Source organism: Streptopelia decaocto (assembly GCF_964273445.1).
Source record: "Streptopelia decaocto genome assembly, chromosome: 1".
NCBI lineage: Eukaryota > Metazoa > Chordata > Aves > Columbiformes > Columbidae > Streptopelia > Streptopelia decaocto.
The window spans coordinates 74,554,352-74,575,283 of NC_138663.1; the positions used below are offsets into that span (position 1 = coordinate 74,554,352).

The 20,932-nt window shown below is 39.8% G+C and overlaps 1 protein-coding gene across 6 annotated transcripts in view; it reads left to right on the plus strand.

Annotated features, from left to right (window-relative positions):
• SULT4A1 (sulfotransferase family 4A member 1) overlaps positions 1 to 13,843 on the plus strand; it is a 31,960-nt gene extending 18,117 nt beyond the window's left edge. The window contains exons 2-8 of one of the 6 annotated variants that reach the window (XR_014183160.1): positions 671 to 801; positions 2,236 to 2,316; positions 2,447 to 2,573; positions 5,921 to 6,015; positions 7,469 to 7,607; positions 10,416 to 10,545; positions 12,167 to 12,300. Coding sequence is in view for 3 of the 6 variants with exons in the window: in XM_082043556.1 (XP_081899682.1) it covers positions 671 to 801; positions 2,236 to 2,316; positions 2,447 to 2,573; positions 5,921 to 6,015; positions 7,469 to 7,607; positions 12,167 to 12,279 (686 nt within the window). In the remaining 3 variants the exon portion in view is untranslated. Of the gene's footprint in view, positions 1 to 670; positions 802 to 2,235; positions 2,317 to 2,446; positions 2,574 to 5,920; positions 6,016 to 7,468; positions 7,608 to 10,415 lie in introns of all 6 variants that reach the window. The other 5 variants (XR_014183161.1, XR_014183162.1, XM_082043558.1 and 2 more) reach the window with 5 other exon arrangements.
• Positions 13,844 to 20,932: the final 7,089 nt, after the last annotated feature.

Here is a 20,932-nt window from a genome sequence, read left to right on the forward strand (position 1 = left end):
AAACTCCTGTTTGGAATACCTATTAATTTTCCAAAGTGCAGTCATTAAGGCTATAGTACCTAATGTTTGCTTTGTAAATGTCCTTGGACTGGAGAGAGATACATAATTGGGGCCTCTAAAGCTTATGACTAACTTGTGATACATTGATGCGTTCAGTGGTTTGTCCAGGTCATAATGTGGAGGTATAAATAGACTCTCAAATCATTGCATAACACTAGAATTGCCTACAATTTAGAGAAGAAGACACTAGCAGTCTCCCAGTACAGCCGCTAATGCATTTTTGTGAACTTCAATGATCTCTGTCTGCCTCTTTCTTTTTTTTTTTTTTTTTTCATTTTTAAAAATGGAAATAGTAGTATTTGCCTAGCTAACATTCACAATGGAAAAACTTTTCAAAAATGCTTTCCAATGTACAAGTAAAATGGTTGGGAGACAAACACATTTAAATTGTTACTGAAGAAAATCTCGGGTCTCTTGGGTGAAAGGAGATCTTTGTGTGTCTAAAATAAAACTAATGAGCAGACATACTGTGTTAAATAGCAGTTACAGACTTAGTTCACGGCAGACTGCTAAGGACGAAAGTTATCATTTTTTCTGTGTCTAGGTCTCTCTTCTGTTTAGATAAGAATTGTAATACAATCTGTTCTCTTTCATTGTTTGGTTTTTGCAGGCACAGGCTTGCTGCAGGAAGTGGTATATCTAGTGAGTCAGGGAGCTGATCCAGATGAGATTGGACTAATGAATATAGATGAACAACTTCCAGTCCTAGAGTACCCTCAGCCTGGTCTGGACATCATCAAGGTACAATTTATTGCAAAGAAAGTCTTTTCAGCATTTGGATATATTTTTCTTTGGTTCCATATTTATCAGTTCATTTCATCCCGTGTTCTTGTCCTTTTCATAATTAGAGTTGCTCTGTTTGTTGGAATGACTCAGAATATTATTAGGTTATTTTAAAATTGCTTTTATTAAGCTTTATTCTCTATTGAATGCTGTAGGAGATGTTTCTCCATACCCTAAATATCTTGGCAATGGGTTTCCTGAATAAAAGTTCCAGGCCTCTCTTGCTTATGTAAACAGAAGCCACCCAATTGAGGCAAATTTACTTTGATCCATTCCCTGAATTTGTGAAAGAGGAACTACAAATACAGATATTTATGGATCTGTAGACCCACTACTCTGTATTTACACATCTAAATCCTTATAGAGTTGGGATCTGTGGATCTGCAGACTCCATAGTTGGAGGAGTTTGGGATATTCTACACGAAATGAATTCTACATTATTAAAAAACACTGAGAGACTAGTGGCATGGCATAAAAGTGTGATCTTGTTGTTGCTGTAACTACCTCTGATACAGGCATATCTTGGAATGATTGGGCAAATTACTGGGCTTCATCCTAGAACAACCACAGTGCTTGTTGAATTGAGCTAGCTAAGATTGGCACAGATAGATTTAAGCTGCTTCTGGTCAATGACAACGGCAGCATCAGCCTCTTTCAGGCTGAGAGTGTTTGGACGTCAGAGGTTGCTTTTCTTTTTCATCTGCGTGAAGCCTAATCTGATGAGACCTCAGTGCTACCTTGATGCAAATAAATGGTGGCAACAGTGAGAGGTTTAGTTTGAGATTATAGTAAAATCATTGTGATCTATATTATGTGCTAGCAACTTGATCCAATATGGATTTTTGCAGTTTTTTAACTACTGGAAGGTTTGTGTCATAAGATGATTTTGTCTAAATTATAGAAAAATACTGTATGTGAAAACTGTTCACACGCTCAGATAAACCTTTGGATTGTCTGGGCCTAATTCTGAGCATAAAATAAATTGCAAGAGTAAAATTTTGAACTGTGATAGTTAGGGTAGGTTTTTCAGAGCTTTTAATATTTTTCAAGGCATTTTAGTGGAAGCATCATTGGAAACAAAATTAGTTTGATTAACTATTACGCTGTCTTCCTGAGAAGGTCCTACTTTGAAAACAGAAGGGGGGAGGGGGAACAAAACCAAAAAACAACCCACCAAAAAGACCTCAACACATTATCCAGCCTTTTGATATTTAAAATCCAGATGTAACTCCGTGACCTAATTTCTAGACCCAGACCCTTAGTAGTTTAAGAAATTAATTTGTGAATGTGACTCAGTATAGTAAAGGGCTTCAAGTATGACAGTTCAGGACAGCTCAGGATGCGCCAAACACTAATGCACAATAAGAAATGTTTCTGTCTGCTTTATTTAAGGAACTAACATCTCCTCGCCTTATAAAAAGCCACTTACCATATCGATTTTTGCCTTCGGACCTCCATAATGGCAATTCAAAGGTAAAAATGAAATGAAATCGTGTTTTTAACTGTATTGACAACAGTTGTTTAAGTGCTTGGGAAACAGAGTGGGGAAAAAGTTGTCAATAAGATTATTTTTTTTTTTTCCCCCCTCTCCCCTCTGTCATAGGTAATATACATGGCTCGCAACCCTAAAGACCTGGTGGTGTCTTATTACCAGTTTCACCGCTCCCTAAGGACCATGAGCTACAGAGGAACATTTCAGGAGTTTTGCAGAAGGTTTATGAATGACAAGTGTAAGGAGCTGTTCTCTCTGCACACGCTGTTACACATTTATTTTCATCTCTGCATTCCTTCTGCAAGTACAGAAATGAACTGGATAAAGGTGCATTTGTTTTGCATATACAGCAAGGAAGTTGCTACAGATAGTGCTGCGTGGACTTAGATTTGGCCATGCCTTGTCAATAATTGCCTTACAATATTTGACCCCATGGGCTCAGCAGTGTTCCACATGGCTCAGGCAAAACTGTGGTCTACTTTTCTAGAATTCAATTTGCAAGGTACCAGGTACCTTGTGAAAAGTGAATGTTCCAAATATTGTTTGGTTTCAGTTGTACCTCACTGTTAGCAGCTTCACAGAAGTCTTTCTGTTCCTCCAGTGGTTATTTTTTTTTTTTTTCCTGATAATTCCTTGGATGTTTTTATTTCATCCAAAACCTTGAAATTTGTCCCTTTCTAGGTACCAGTTAAAACAAAAAAATCTCTAGTTTGCATGAGATTGATCTGGAGTACATCAGTAAGTTGAAGTGAGCCACTGTAAGAAGGCAGTTGCAGTCTGCTACTATCTGAAAAATGCACCCCTATGTTGAGAGTACAGAAACCTTCTTTACAACTACTCATCAGCTGCTCACCCAGTAACTCCTTCAAGTGAGGGCTGTTCCGTGGCACACCCGCTGTGCTCCTGCTCAGGCTGCACTGCCTGAAGTAGCTCCATTACACAAGCTCAGTAAACTTACAGGGAGGACAAGCCCATGTTCTCACATAACTGGCTGCCACTGGGCTTTTTGCCAGTGGATTACCACACTTTCTAGCTAGGAAGAGACAATTTTTTTACTGCCTTCTATTTCTCTACAAAATCTTCTCTATGATACCTTAACATGACTCTAACAATTCACTAGGTGCCTTGTGCTCTGAGAGCAGGATCTCCTCTAGATCCAGTGCAGTAAACTTTCCTTCAACCTGAAATTTGGAGGAGTTGATGCTAAAGGAGCTGTATAATACTAAAAGGAAGAAAAATGTAAAAGCCCACCAATGGAGGTTACTTAACAGGCCTTAAAAACCTTTGCAGCTTTCTCCTGCAAGTTTGTGGAGGGAGGGTAAATGCTCTCCTTCCATCCCAGCCCACCTTCAGCTTTTTCTTTTGCATTTTCTGAGAGCGGGATATTTGTCTATAGACCATGATCAGAAACGTCTAGATTGGCGACATATGAAAGATACATTAGAAGGCCTTCAAAGACAGGAGGAAGGTTCATTATTCTTTTTCATATACATATACCAAGAGTTATTTATAGCTCCATCTTGTAGCTGCTAGCTGATGTACCACAACCTCCTAGAGTCAGTAGAACATCACAGCATGTTGTGTGTCCATAATTGTGCAAATTGAGTGTTTTGTAATACGATAAATTTAGCATTTAGCTAAATGTTTGCATCTCATGGAAGCAATGCAGCAGCAAAAAAACCTTCACAAGAAGTCATAGGATTGCTAGAGAGAAAAGCACTGAACGTACTCTTTTTACCCCTCCTTATACCTGACCATCTCAAAACAAATCCAGTCCATGGTAGCTATATTGTTTGAAAGCACACAGTTGGATAGGGATTAGTCTTGAATGTTCTAATTCTTTGGTATTACCCTCTAAAGGTAAAGGGACTGTCTTACATAAAGCATAGGTATATTCTGCTAATGTAGTCTTAATGGATTCTTGCCCTGTACCATTAAGAGCAGCTAGGAACAGTTTTTGTTTGACTGATGTGTTAGTTACATGCATGAAGTTTTTTAGGGGTGTATGGAATAGCAATAACCAAAATGGAATTTTTCCAATACCTTTATAAAAATTGAAAATTAGTCAGCTTATTAAAATAATTTTCCTATGAAACTGACCTCTTTGTCCATCAAAAATGTTCCATTTACCAAAACTAAGCAATTATTTTTTCCAAGAGAAAAGGTACCTTCAGAATACAAAACTATAAAGTTTCGTATTTTTCCTTAGCTTCTTTGCTGAAAAGATAAAATTGACCCCCAAAATAATTGGGAAATAATGTGAAGAACTGCTCACCATATTTGCTTAACTCCTGCCTTGATTATTTGAAGTCCTTTGGGTGAATTTATCACTGGTAACAAAGAAATATGCAGAGTGTGTTTCTCTTTGGGTTGTCTTTGTGGTAATATTGGCAGCAAAGTCATTCCATAAGTAATAAATGCTAGTGTCTGAACCTCTGCTAGACACACATAAATTGACTGAAATCAGTGCAAATGTGGACTTCATCAGAGAAGTTAAAAACAAAGTAGGAAAGTTTTGGGGAGAGGGTTAAGACTTCCAGTAACCACTGTCTCAGCAGTGTTGGGAGCACAGACGCTCCCAGTGTAGCACCTCAACTTCTCTTCAAGTCCCAAACCCCACACAGCAGATAAGGGGAACTGAAGAGAAGCTGCTGGTGGTACACGGGAGGTAGGAGGAATAACCTTTTCATCATTGGCAAGCCTGCACACTGGGCCTGCCCACAATTTGAGATATATGGGGAGTATATTTGTGATATATGGGAATATATCTGAGATACATGGGGAATATACCCCATCACATGGCACTAAGCTTTTGGTAGAACCTCATAGGCATCTGGTTGTAGTCTGGATTTATTGTGTAATTGAGATAACTGCTAACACTATGACTGAAACTGTGTTCTGGCATATCTGCAGAAGTTGTTTGGAAGTGTTCAGAAAATAACAATAGAAGAGAATAAGTCTTAGATTTTTTTGGGGGGGGAAAGACATAATGATAAATACAATATTCTGTCAGTACATACTACATTTTTGGGAATGACCATGAAGCATTTTTATAGGCATATTTCTTTAATACTTGTCTAATTAAGAAAGGACAATGGTTGGTAGCAATTCTTTGTTCATAATAGAGGATCCTCTATGGAACTTTCCACGAATGCTGTATATACCTTCGAAGTGAAGGATCCTGCAGTGTGATACGTTAATTGCAGTAATTCACACAGATTGGAGCCACTGGAAATTTTCCTTCTGCAAAGCTATCTGTGTAATTTTTATTTTGGCTCAATTTCCATTCAAAAATCAGGCATTATTAATACTGAGCTCCAAGAGGTCCCTAATGAAATATGGTGGCATTTTCAGTTGAACAGTTTATGGTAAGTTAGTTATTTTGAATATTCCAAAATGGTAGAAAAAACTCTTTTTTAAAATTAAGTTCCTTGCTGTGCATGGCAATGGGTCAAAACCAGATGCTTTTCTCCTGGGGCTATGAACCACTCCAGTTAATTTACTTTTCTCCTTTTTTTTTTCTTTTTGAAATGGGCTTAATAACAAGTGTTCATTTCCCTCATGCCAATCATAATGTCTTTGTAGTAGGATATGGTTCGTGGTTTGAACATGTGCAAGAATTTTGGGAACATCACATGGATTCCAATGTACTTTTTCTCAAGTATGAAGATATGCATAAGGTAGGTTAGGTGTAGCAAAAAGGTATTATAATTACATTTAGCATCATAATCTGTAAAATACATAAAGTAAAATATTTGCTTATCTCCATGTTTGGGCTCCCTAATGTCTGATACCATTTTTAAAGCATTGATATTCAATAGCTTCTATGGACTTTCAGCTCTCTCATAAACCCGGTAATTTGCTCAGGAATCTGCCTGTGTCCATGCGCATTAAACTACTCAGAGAAGGCAGAAATGTGTAACTGTTCAGTGCTTGCTACGCTCAGCCCTGGACATTCATTTAAAAGAAGTGTCTTGCAGTGTGTACTGTGTCAATGAGAAAAAAGCATATAATCAGTGTTTTGTCCTATATATTTGGCACTTACTCTGATTATTTGCTTGTTCTTAGTGTCTTCTGTGAAACAATGTTGAAAACCATTAGGGATGATCATGTAGCATAAGGTGAACAGAATTATTTGGTCCTTATGGTATGCTGGCTAATAAATCCACTGTATTTTAAATCAGAAATTTAGTGGAAATACTACATAGACTATTGGTTTCCATTTCCTGTTGCAATAATATATTTTGAGAATTAATGAAAATACTTCAAAATGTTTATTTGAGTGGAAAATTATTGCAAACATGGGAAGAACCCAGCTCCTATCTCTAAACCTCAAAAAAGCAAATTCAGGAGAGAACTCAATAAAGCTGAGTAAATTATAATTTCAGCTTTACTGAGCCTTCTGATGGAGTGGGATGCTAAAAGAAGATGTAATACAATCAGAATAATTTAAAAAGCTTAGTAGAAATTATTTCAAACCCATGGTTTTGAATAATGATGTATTCCTAGCTGTGCTCAATGATGGGTGCTGCCAAAAGCTGGTGGCATCACAGTATCCTTCTGCTTCCTGATAAACATTGCTCTTTTGTCCTTGCAACTCCAGAAGTCTTACTCATACTGAGGAACCCCGGAGTTTTGGATGTATAAGTTAATGACTGCTTATTCTCAGAGGCCACCTCACTAAATCATTTCCGTCTACATGAACTTAGCGCCAGAAGCTAATGATGAAGGAAGAGCTGCTCTAACATTTGTAGTCACTTATTTTACCAAGATCAAAAATCAAAGTAACTTTTAATTCCTCCAAAATACATTTGTATTCCAAAGTGATCAGTTAAGGCTGTGGGGTTGTCTGAAGTGGGAGGCATCACAGTAACTTTGCAGTTCCCCATTGTAGTATGTGAAGAGGTGAGCTTATGTGACTGTGTTTTCTGCTGATCTGTCTTACCTTAATTACTTCAAATGTGTTTATTTTCAACAAGCTGAAAGGTGGCAAAATTTTAAGACGATGCTTCTACAGCTTCTGCTTTTTTATTTTTCACACTCATCAGGATATAATTTGAAATATTTAAACTCATTGAAAAAAGGTCATTTAAAATATTGTAAAATAACCTATTTTAAAATATTCTCTTACAGGACCTAGCAACAATGGTTGAGCAACTGGTGAGGTTCTTAGGAGTTTCTTATGACAAAGCACAGTTGGAATCCATGGTGGAACACTGCCATCAACTCATTGATCAGTGCTGTAATGCAGAGGCACTTCCCGTTGGCAGGGGTATGTTTAAAACCCACAGTAAAACTCTTGTTGTGGAAGTTGCAAGAAGCAACTGACAACTTAGTAACCTCCAGGATGTGTTAAGATGTTGGTAAAATATTGCTGTGTAAATGATGGGAGGAAGCTGACTATCGGTGCAGTCTTGGGGTTGTTTTAAAATAAAGTTAGGTAGAAGTGACTAAAAAGAATGGAAACATCAAAGATCAACAGTGTATATTCAACGCCATGCAAACCACCCTGTTAGAGGGTCTTTGGCTTACTTCAATGGATTGAGCTATTCATGCTGAGAAGACTGCACTGCTCCTTCTGACCTTTAGCGTGTCAAAGCCCACACAATTTCATACAGTTTATCTTGGCCTAAGACCTTGTGTTTGAGTGTATCAGATTTTCTAGAATAACAGATAATTCTAATTTGAAGGCATCAAATGACAAGGAGCTGTAGTTTTGTTCATGGGCTTTTTCTTGTCGTTGTCTACCTTAGCTGTTTAAAATGTGTTAAACTTCTAGATGTTTATTCTGGTAAGGTGTCTCTGTAGGAACCTGAAGTGCCCTTAAAGCTACTGATGCATCTGGCCTTTGAATAATGTCAGGAAATCAAGTCCTTTCTCAGTCTTCCTTCTGATAAGCATGAAAAGTCACTCAGTAAGTCTCCCTCAAATTGTTTTCTCTAGGCTGCTTTACAGAATTTAAAAGTTCTTTTTAAAAATGAGGGCATAAGGTGAAGATGGAGAATTCCTATGTTAGCCTCACAAATGCCTTATCCAGACATAAAATCCCTTTATCCACTGATTTAATCCAGTTTTAACTGGAACTTTCTCTGCCCGTCTCCCTTGTTTGTCCATCCATGGCCACACTAGCACTTTTTGCTACAGCATCATACACAAAATGTGTCATTTGTCATGACCACACTCTTTTCAGAAGAACTAGTAGCAGGGTCTTGTCCCTTAGTCAGGGAGCCCGACCTGAATACTTTGCTCTTAGGTTTCTGTGTAGGAGCCCTTTCCATACTACCTCTCTCAGCCAAACTTATTATCTGCAGATTTTATCACCTATAGTTTTTATGATTATTTTCAAATCTCTGATAAAAATAATATGATCAGACCTCCTTGACTGCTAATTCTGAGTTAGCTGGTTGTTTGTTCATTTGTCATGCATTTTGTTGACATTATGTAGTTCTCTTAAAAAACATTGAGAGGGCACGCCTTACGAAAGCCTATTGTATCTTTTCATTCACCTTTAATACAGTCAAACTGTGATCTTAGGAACACTTAATCAGGTCTGAGGGCAAGTTTGCTTTCCCATGAAAGCAGTTTCACTGATATTCTACACTCTGTTTGTGTTTGTCTTGGCAGAGCCCTATGTCAGTTTTTTCTTTACTTGGCTCAGACTATCATCAGAGTAACTGACTTGAGAACTTGTTCTGTTTGTATGTTCGCACAAATGTTTCAGGATGTCATACTTGGAAAAAAAGCCATTGCTCTCCCCTCCTTGCTTTTATCTGTGAGGTTGCACACCTGTTATGGAAGGGCTCGTAGCATTTTATGTATGGGCCGTGTACTCCAGTTCTTACAGTAGGACCTAGAAAACAGATTTCTATGAGTAGTTTTCTGTCATAACTCTATATGCCACCTCATTTTGTCTGAGTTCACTTACATTATGGTAAATGATGAGTTCTTGAAATAAATATCTCAAGTTAGTTGGCTTGAGGTAAAATTCCAGTGAAAATAAAGGAGTTTGTAGTTTCTCTGAAAGGCCTAATCTGTTTGCTAATGTTCCTGGTAGAATCTCTACTGAATGGTGTGTTTTCCTGCCCTTAGTTATCTTGCCTTCAGCTCTCATCCTACCATCCTCTTATTACTTCAAATTGAAAATTCAGCATGTAATACAACTTATATCTTGTGTAAAAACAAGATACCGTCTCATTTGCAGTGGGATTTTATGGCACATTGCCTGTTTACCAACCCACTTCTCTTCTATGAAGACAAGATCACAAAATAATGAGTCTGGTAAGAAGACATCCTGAGAGCCTTGGATAAAGTGTTCGATGTCAGTGCAAGGTTTTACAAACAACAGAGCTGTATACTCCTCCATTGACTTGCATTTGACACAAAAACCTAGGTTTGTTCCTAACCTCCACGATGTGGACATCTCTGGAGCAGCAGCACTGCCACACACTATGCACAGCACAGAACCCCCCTCCTTGTCCAGTGAAGGCCAGAAAGGCATTTTTTAAAGAAAGGCAAGGTTGTAATACACAAGAAAAGAGACCAGAACTGCTGGTGAGACCTTCCACAGGCAGAAAGGTCAACTGCTGTCTCTGCTGGACCGTTCCTCTGCACCCAGATAAACAGGGTGATGTCCACTTCAGCTGCATGCACCGTTTGTACGTGGTGTTAGTGTTCATTGTTGTGCAGTGGAGTCTCCAAACTCCTAGTCAAGTGTCAGAGCCTCATATTTATACCGTCTACAAAGCTTTCAAAAAGAAGCCTCTGTTTTGTGATAGAGAAGGAAGGGAGCTACAGCAGTTAATGTAATATTTTGTCATTTGCTCACTGTGTGCTTTTTATTGAAAATATTCTTATTTCGAATTTCTTTTGTTCGCTGTCTCTAGCTTTTACAGTATTTCATTACTTCAGAATGCAGCTTCGTTAACAGTGCTTTGTTCCTTCTCTGTTTGTTTCTGTGACAAAGAATGGTGTCAATAACGACAGCTTATCGTAATTTGTTTTAAATACTTTTAATTTGTCATTCGTTACATTTACTTTCTTATTTTGCTTTATTTTAGTTCTTCATTTTTTTTTCTTTTAGCACATTGATCTTTACTCTGAAGATAACCCTGAGCTGCTGTGAAAGCAGAACAATGGTTAGATATGTTACTTATATTTGACTGTTATCACATCCTAATTTACACAGTTGCATGATTCAAATCATAAACCAGGTGGGTGACTTTTTGACAAGCTATCAATTCATATGGTTAAAAAAACAAAAGTGACAAATAATCCACTGTATATGTCCTTTATAGAACTTGTCATCTGTCCATACATGTTGTTAGGGAGATTCAGAAATAAAAGGCTTATCTTTCCCAAGCAGAGGAAGAAAATGTTTTATTACAGTTATTGAAAGGGAAATACAGGATTTTAGGTTTCATGCTGTACTTTATGCAATTATAGTTGCCAGAGCAAAACTGAAATAAATATCAGATGTTTGATTGCAAGTGTTCTCTTAATGTTTTTTTTTTATACAGGAGAAATTTTGTGAAAGCAATAAATGATGCATTTTCAGTGAGATTCGGGTTCCTTTGATCTTTTGATCCTGAAAACAAACAAGCACACTATCGTACCTTCAGGAGTTACAGGAAAATCCTAATTTCATAGAACAGCCTTTGCCACACATACTGCACCATCATGTTAATATGTAATTTGTAGATGTTTCTGGGAGTTTTGTCTTTGGACTCAATTATAGAGCTGCTGCATAAAAGCAATGGTAATTAAATTAAATGGGTATTCTCTTTATACATCAAATGCATAATTAAGCTCCCTACATGTAGTTTTGTTCTTGCTGTCATGATTAAACTCTCTGGTAGCACAGTCCCAATTCTCCTTTCATTTATTCCAGTTGAACAAGCCTGGATTTTGTCTTCATTTGTATCCAGTACAAATGAGAAGAGAATTGGGCCTCTCAGTCTAGTTACTCCATGGCTTATTCATCAATAAGTGACCTTGGCTGACTTGGTGTTAAATACATTTTGGACTGCAGTGAAACAGTGGTTAAGGGGTTTGCAGCCTTTGACTGGTAGGTTCAGCAGTGTCACCAGATTACGTTACCAGTTGGGTTCAGTAGAGTAAAGAATAGTCCATACAAGGCAAAAGTGTTCAGTGTTCATATTGCATCCACCAATTCCTGTGTACAAAATTTAAATTGCACAAACTGGGTGTACGGCATTTGTTCTCTTCTATAGATACAATCTACACACTCATGTTTAACAATTCTCTTCATACTGAGAAATGTAAATTCATCTGTTGAACTTATCTTTAAATATAAGACAGTAGAAATTAGTAATGATAATATTATATCTCAATTAGAATTCAATAGTCAGTTTAATACACCGCATTCCATGTGGCTTTTGGATAGTTCTCTAACCAATGTATGCTGAAAACACAGTAATTTTGAAATGTATTGTTTTTAGCTGTTGAAGTTATTAAACAGCCATAGTTTGCACTGAAACCAGAAATCCACTTGTAAATAAACACACAGACCAAAATCTGTATTCATTTCTAATTAAGACTAAAGCAAAATCTCACAAAAATCTGAATTCTTGTATAATACTTGCCTGGTACAGATGACAAGGTGTTTGGTGCTTATCTTGAGGCTTTGCAAGGGTTGTAGCAGGGGAATTGGGTAAGGCGATGAACAGCCTTAGGACTCGTTGAGCTTTCAATGGAAGCCAAGACTGATGAGCACCTCACAGGTGATACTTGATGCTCTGCACAATTAGACTGTAGATACTTGGTGTCCTGTTATGTACGTTCTCTGACTTGTGTTCCTTCTCTGTGTTTCAGGACGAGTTGGGCTATGGAAAGACATCTTCACTGTTTCAATGAATGAGAAATTTGATTTAGTTTATAAACAGAAGATGGGAAAATGTGACCTCACGTTTGATTTTTATCTATAAAAATGCATGCATATGATATCCAAATATAGCTAGAAGTGCTTTATGCATTCATTTATTACCTGCTGGACAAACTACTGTGGCTATTATATGTAACAAGATTTAAAGAAAGAAAAACAATCTTAAGTAAACCATATCAGATACAATTATCTTTGATCCTAAACAGCTGTTTATCTTCTGGTATTTTAATCCTTTGTCCACATGCAAGAACTTCTTAGACTATACTAGAATATTCAGCTGTTATGGAATGTATTATATAAGTATAAGGTATGTATCATATATGCAACTAGAATGTACACCTTTTCAGCCCCACATTGATTATTTAATGTGTTTTATAAAAGCTTTTCACTAGAACCTAAATAAATGTCCATAAACCAAATAAAAAATTATTGCAGAGGGAAACAAGTAACAGGCCAAAACTGTATGCTAGAATGATCTCAGGGGTTAAACGTCACATTTATTTTTATAGCAGGTGAATCGAGTATAAATAAATCCCATTCCAAAATAGTAACTAATCAAAGTGGGGTTCACATTAGCTTCTGCACACCTTTATCTGTATAATATGAGTAGGTTCTGTGCACTGGCGTACTCTGCAAGACGGGGCTTGTTATGAACTATAGCTGCGATTGTCACTTGAATCCCAAAACCCACCCATGCTTTCATGGATGACAGCACACAGCTGTCTTCCTGACGGAAGAAGTTCAGCTCCATGCCAAAGGCCAGCAAACAGAAGCTCCTTAAGCCCCCAACTCCAATTCAATCCCTCAAAATGGGGCTTAAAAGCAAGGCATGTGGTGCTGGGTCTTTCTTGAGGAATTGCTGTCTCTGACCTATATCATTTCGCTGTGTAGATGTGAATTTCACCCATTACACACAGTAAGAGAAGATAAGGTGCTGGGCATCCTCTAGTTCCACTAAAAATTAAGGGCGCTTAGCGCTGTTGGTGGTTTGTGCTGCCGGACTCCATCAGACTAAAGTGGAAGATTGATATACAGGCCACTGTAAGCAGGCAGAAGAAACTGTGGCACTGAAGGAGGAGTTTAAAAATACACCACCAGATGGGAGTATTGCACAAGTAGTCATGCAGAGTAGTTTCAGTAATATTTGGCCATGGAGGGTCTGGATTGTAAGCAGGATTCAAGTTTATTTCTGTATCTTTTTTATTCTCTACGACAGGTACATAAGCAGCCTGAAGCAGGCTGCTATCACTATAAAACTCTCCAGAATTGTTTTATTGTTAGGTAATGACAACTATGCTTTATAGGTTCTCAGCTGCAGAAGGCCCGTTTTTGCTAGTCAAATACTCAGTCTCACTAAAAGCCGTGAGGAAGGACTAGCAGGTTTTTAGTGTTTCAGTTATGTTGGGAAACAAACTGTCAGTTCAGCAACTGGCAAGTGGTGTAGCATGATGTGGCTTGACAGCACTTTTCCTTGTATATTTGTGAGTGAAAATGCTTTCAGTGAAATTTTATTTCTATTTTTATATTTTTAGTACTGTATGAATATTAAGCACTACACATTCTACTTCTGTGCTTGCTTGCTTATTGAATAAAAGATGTGTTCCGTGCATCGTGGTTTGCTCATTTTGTAGACCTCCTACTCAGGCCCGGTTGTCTTAGTACAAGCCAGAGATTGTGTCCCCTACCCACACCTCCTGACTTATGACAGAAGAACCACAGAAAGGTGGCATCAACTCAAACCACCATCTGACCCACTGAGCAGTCTCTGACAGCGGCCCATAGCGAATGCCTCTGCAAGAGTACAATAAAGAGCACAAGACTCTGTGAGGACATTTGTGTTTAATAGCCCTTCTTGGGGTTTTCCTTCCCCTCATGCAACTACTGACAGTATCCCATGGCAATGAGCTCTTCGTCTAAATACATGCTGTATGTAAAAGGACTCACTTGCTTAGAGACTGCCACCAGGTAGTGCAATTTGGTGTTCCTTTGCTCTTGTGTTATGACAAATGGTACACAGTCACTGTTCAATCCACTCAAGACTTTATATGCTTTTATCTTGCACCTCTTGGGCAACTCCATGCTGAGGGGTCCTACTGGTCTCTGTCATACAGGAGGCCAAAACCCATGAACTACAGCAAGCTGTAAGAAGACAGAAGAAGGATAATTCTTCCTTGCTACAGAGGAGCACAATCTCCCCACAGTTCCTGTGGATTAGAGTCTGAAGAAAATTTCATTAACACCAAAAATCTACTTAAGTCACTTAATCCTGAGGATGTATGAGTGATGTATCTTCACTGGCTGCCTAAAAGGCTTCTCACATTTTTGAAGGCACCAGGCCATCCTGCTCCTGTTCCCAGGCACAGCCTGTCTCCTTCGCTGCAAAAGAAAACCAGCCCCCAAAGACAAAAATGTCTTTTTAAGGGCACATTTTTAACAGCCAGGTGTATACACATGCCATTGACAAACTGAGCCTGTGTAGAGGGCCACCAGCTGCCAAACTAGAGGGGAAACAGCTAGATTGGGGTGGGGGAATCCTTCTTGTAGAGAGTAATAGCCTCTGTGACAGTCTATTGCAGGGGTGTCCAACTCATTTTCACCAGGGGCCAGCCACATCAGCCTCAAAGGGCCAAATGTAATTTTAGGACTGTATAAATGTAGGAGTAGTTACATTTGTACAGTCCTAAAATTACATCTGGCCTTTTGAAGGCAACTGCGAGGCTGATGTGCACGCTGGTGAAAATAAGTTAGACACCCCTGATCTGTTGTGCACGTACTGCTATGCTGGTGCTCCTTGCTTCAGGCAACAAAGTTGCTGTGTGCTAGGAATCTGCTTGCTAGGACCAGAAAGACTGTCCTCAGCCAGAGCTGTTCTTTCCTAACCCTTGACTCTGTTGCCTTCTGTGCTACTGGGTGAAATTCATCCAAAAATCGAAAGGCTGGTCAAAGCCCATTCCCACATAAACCATGCTGAAATTTGATCTTGGAATTTCTGGTCCTTGAAAGCATTTTGGTCTTTCTGTTAAAATCCATTCACGGCAAGCTCCTTCCTATTTTCACAACTTGAACTTTGCAGGACTTGGCCAAATGTCACCATGACTCTATCCAAATGCAGACACCCCTTGGTCAAGTGTGCTAAATTATCTCTGGAGAGAATTCCTCATTGATTCGAATGCACTGCAAATTAAGAAGAAAGATACCAGAAAATCAAGAGAATTATTTTTTTTCTCCCTTCAGCATTCAAATTCGGTCAGCCTCTCCTGCTGAGGTAACTGCCACAAAGCACAGAAGTCAGTGCTAGCGAGATCTATTATGGTTGTGCAGCAGGTAGCCCATTCAGTGATACAAATCTGCAAGACACGGGAGTATCTGGATGGCTTCATTGCAGTGGTATTTCAGAGCACCAACGGGCATTCCCCTTTCTTGTAAAGCTCTGAGCACCCTTGACATTAGCTCAAACCAACCAGCACTGGCCATATTCCTTCATGCAAATACCAAATATACCACCTCACTAAGCAGGTGCACATAAAGAAACACTTGAAAGGCCTTGTCTGTAAGACCAAGGTGTCAAGAGGATGGGGCCAGACTTTTCAGTGGTGCTCAATTACAGGATGAGGGGCAACGGGCACAGACTGAAGCACAGGAGGTTCCGTCTGAATATGAGGAGAAACTTCTTTATTCTTGAGGGTGCCAGAGCACTGGAACAGGCTGCGCAGACAGGCTGTGGAGTCTCCTTCTCTGGAGACATTCAAAACCTGCCTGGACGCATTCCTGTGCGATTTACTCTATGTGTGCCTGCTTTAGCAGATGGGTTGGACTAGATGATCTCCAGAGGTCCCTTCCAACCGCAACCATTCTGTGATTCTGCCCCCAGCAAGCCCCCGGGCTGTGCTGAGCACTGCCATGGCTCCTGGCTGTCCAACCCTGGTGCTCCAGCTGGTGTGATGCCTCCCATGCCAGCAGCACTGAGTGGCTTGCCTCAGGAAGAGCCTTCCAAAGTGTTAACATGAAGGAACTGAGTGAGAACTAATCTAGGTAAGAATTTTTGCACAATTTTGTATAGAAAAGGTTTGTGTTTGTTGTGGTGAAGCTGGGCAGTAAAGAGGAAAGACAAGAAAGCTAATGGATAGCCATTAAAGATTCTCAGCACTTTTATGTAAACATCTCAACACAACATGGCACCAACCGTTCTGGCAATGGTTATAAAAATATATAGGCTTGAGTCACCATTATTATAAGCCATTCAGTCTTGCCCGGGCTGTAAATAATGTCACTCAGTAGCTACCAGAGAAGATTTAGAGGCAGGATTAAGGAACAGCAGTTGCCTCTCCAGTCAAAATAAAAGGGCTAAACAGAGATTCAGCTGAATCAAATAATAACAAAAAAATTCCCAAACCCACTGACCACACCCATGGGAGGGACACAGTACAGACGTGATGATTTGTAATCTCACTGCATCCTTCTCAGCTGTGGGTGTGCTCACTACATAATCCATTTGATTTCTTTACTGCAGGATCTGCAGACTGGTGTCCTCTAGTGTTTGAATCATAACACATATGCAGATGAGCGTTTTCAGCTACGTGTCGTGGTCTATACCACACAGACAGAACAGAAAAAAATGCAACCAATAGTCCGCTTCATTCTGACAATGGAGTCTGCAAAAATGAGCACTTTCGTTTAAAAAGAAAAATTACCCAGTTTTCAGCATAATGAGGTTTAGACCTCAAGTGCTGAGTCATATTATGGTAAAAACTGCTGTTCTGTCTTCGGGAAGTGGCAAGAAAGTCAACAACACTAATGCCACTCTGCTCTTGTCTACCTGTGCATAAATCATCCCTCTAAAACAGGAGTGTCAAACTCATTTCCGCTGGGGGGCCACATCAGCCTCACGGTTGTCTTCACTACTCTACCACTCTATAAATGTAGGAGTAGTTATATTTATACAGTCCTAAAGTTACATTTGGCCCTTTGAAGGCAACTGCGAGGCTGATGTGGCCCCCAGTGAAAGGGAGTTTCACACCCCTGCTCTAAAAGATGGGAGAGCAATGGCAAATTCTGCAGGCAGACTGGAACAAAACCTCTTTCCAGATCTCAGGCTTGAACCATACATAGGTGTGTGTGTAACATCCAGCTTCCCTCTTAAAGCATCTGAGCTGTGTGGTATTTAAAAATGCATATGAGAAATGTTTACAAAATCCAGGGTACCTTTCTGTACTTTAGGACCCCAACATGCAGGACTCCTGACTATAAGCTGGTTTTAGAAACAGTGAAGCTGTTTACACCAATCAAATAGAGAAAAGAAAGGAAAAGCCTCTGTACTCCCTGCTTGTGCAGGAACCTAAATGAAGTTCTTTTGGTAAGCTGTGCTGTTTCAGTACCATTTTTCTGGATTTTGCCACCTCATCAATAAGTAATACTGTAAAGCCAAGCAACAACTTTTGCTGGATTTCTCACTGTGCACAGATGATAAGCCCTGGCAGTTCACACTAGAATGATTTTAGAAGCTGCCACCTCTAGCTGTCCACTCTGCCTCTCTGCCAGGAATTGCCACCGTGGAGGAGAGACAGCAGAAGCACACATGTTGTGGCTCCTCAGCTGCTTTAATTTACAGGCTGGCACGTTAACTTAAAACTGATTGGGATGATGGTTTCAGATAATAGGCTGATTTGTTAACTGCAGCTGTAAGGCGTCGAAGCATGTCCTTGGGTGCTGCCCTGGCTTGGAGGTGATCTCCCGAGTCTTTGTCAGAGCTCTTCAGAAAGAGCTCTGCAATCAGCTGGATGCTGCCTCTGCTGGGGAACAGTCCATTTCATATATGGACCAAGTTTCACCTGCAAAAGACAGTATATAAAGGTAGAGTTGTGTCCTTCAGTAAGAGGGGGAGACAGACCCGCACCACCACATGGAGTGAATTAACTAGAACCCACTTTTGGAAGGAAAGTTGTTTTGTAGGAGCTAGTGCTGCAGTACGACATGCTGTGTGACAGCGTGCAAGATGCAGAAATAACAGTAATGTAACGGCAGCTGAGCGCTCAGACCAATTCCAAGCTCTACCACTAATATGCCGACTTGTCTGATATGTATGGTACAAGTGATATTCAAAGTAACTGCCACCCAGACGTTAAATCCACTGTCACCATCTCTGTCACATACTCAGCTTTTGCCAGCACTGAACATAAGACGACAATTTAATCCTCACACGCAGATAACAGTAACACAGCTGGTGTAACAGTGTGCTGAGACTTCAGCCCTCACAGCCTTACATCTGCTTTCCTACAGCTTTGGAAAACAGTTACCTGTAAAGTGAGAGCTCTAGGAACTCAGCACAAGTGAACCAGTTAGAACAAAACAAGAACTAGGGAAAAGGTTTAGATTTCAAGCTCCACCAGGAAGACAGTATTTTATTTTTCCCCATTCATCACATAATCAAATGGCTGGGTCTCTCTCTCTCTCTCTCTCTATATATATATATATATATAACAATTTACCAGAGGAAGCAAAGTTCATGATGAATATTCCCTACTCAAAACTTGCACCACTCCAGATTTTAACTTTTCCCAGGTGTCCTGGTTTTGTTAAAAACAAGTTTCTCTTTTAGTGAATTTGCCTGTCAGCTAAAGCTTTCATATTAGCTGCATTTTCCTGGAGAACCAGATACATGTTTTGGTAAACATAGCAATGGAATGCGAGGTTATTGATAAGCATGGATGGACATCTCGCGAGAAGGGCAACAAGAGACAAGTGACCAAGAAACTGACCAACTGTGTATAACATTCCATTCATGTGAATACTTCATGTAAAGTGGGAGATCACAAGGATCTCGTCCTCCTTTGCCCTTCTTCATCCCTTCTGCTTATGGCCAACATTAGGAGAGGACCTTGCTAGTCGTCCCTGCGAAATGAGGCCTAGTGGGAGACTGAATCCAGTTTCAGTTGGCTGCAGAGTCCAGTCCAGGACTTTGGGTGCCGGCTCTGCAGTTGCTGAGACTTTCAAGATTGGTTTTGTATATTTTGCATTATTTTCTCTATTCTTATTAGTAGCATTAGTAAAACGTTTTTAATTTTTCCTACTCTCTTCTCTCTGTCCTCCTTTTCCTCCCGATTGCCTGTCCTTAGTGGGAAGTGGGGAGAGGGAGGGGAAAAAGGGGGAAGTGGGGGAGAGGAGGTTAACAATACATCTGCCAGGGTTTTATTGTCACCCCGCAATCTAAACCCTCGACACCAGGGTATTTATGTACCACTCTTGATTGCTTCTTCACCTTGTTTCTTGTTCTGCAACCCCTCCCTCCCCCACAAGAAGACAGTTCTAACCCTACTTAAACAGATAATCCTGGAAATGCTGCAGGAAACTTTCAATTCCTGGCATTGCCACCACTAGGATTTACACACAGACATGACCACAGTGGGTTTCTAGTTCTGTTCTTTAACCACTCTCTTTCAGCCACACATGCTTAGGGTTTGATCTCTCTTAACAGCAAAACCCTTTTGGATATGTTCATTGTTCCCTCAGTAAGTCCCAGTGAGATTAGAGATTAAAACTAGTTCTGACTTTGTTTTTATTATTGAAGATCTATGTAACCCTCTGTATTCTAAACAAGATGAAAAAGAGTATAAACAAAAATATAATATGGCCCAATTCAAGCTGTTAACATTTTAACCATGCAAGTATGGATCATTTGGTCACTTTTTTACTCAGTAATCTGTAGCAATTTACATGAAGTCTTCAAAATGAAGAAATAATTTCAAAACTATTCTTTTTGGGTTTTTTTCTAGCAATAACAATGATGCTATGTATAGCCATTACATTCCTGCAATCTTACTTCTGCTGAAGTTATTGTCTCTAAATGAGTACTACCACTGAATTCAAAGGGACCACATGAAAGTCGAGTTACATGCACAAATGTTTGTGGGAATCAAAGCTTTAACGTGCTCTGCAGGGCACGAGTCTACATCAAGAACTACTGAAATACTGAACTTGTTCATGGGCTTTTGAAAATAGAAAGCATTATCAGTTAATTGCTGATGCGTGGCCAGTGTGTCTAGACTCTGCAAGAGACTGTATTTTTTCCAGACAACAGCTACAATATAGTTTTCAACAAATTTCATTCAATTTATTAAAAAAAAAAATACACCAAAGCTTAGGGAAGGCCTTAGAATGAGGCCTCTTTTCTCATGTCGGCCTGCAGTAATTTATGCAACCCTTTTGGAATTAACAAAAAGGGCTTAAATCATGACAGTAACACCCTACCAATACTTTACATGGATCACCATACCATGAAAAAGTATGTTTTATACTGAATCAAAGTGGCTCAGTTTCCCACTGAAGTGCTCCAAGAAACCTTAAACATAAGCCACTCACACAACAACTGGGCAAGCAGGTACTAATACCTCCTTGGCTGCTCCTCAGTTTGGGCCTGGCCAGCAGTCACACCATGGCCATGGCCACCAGAGCCTGGGGGCGATCTCCAGTTCCCTACTGGAGGCTCTCCAGGGATGGCCATGGGGGCACCTGCCTCCCTACATGAGGGACAACTTGGATCACTCCAAGTAATCACTTCAATTTTCAGGCAAGCACTGCCTGAACCAAGGCTGTACAGTTGGCTTGCTCTGGAGGTTTGGGTCAGGGACTCCGCTGGCCCAGGGGCTCTCTGCAAGGGTGGAGGGAAAGGTGCCTCTGGACTTCGTGCTCCATCAGATTTG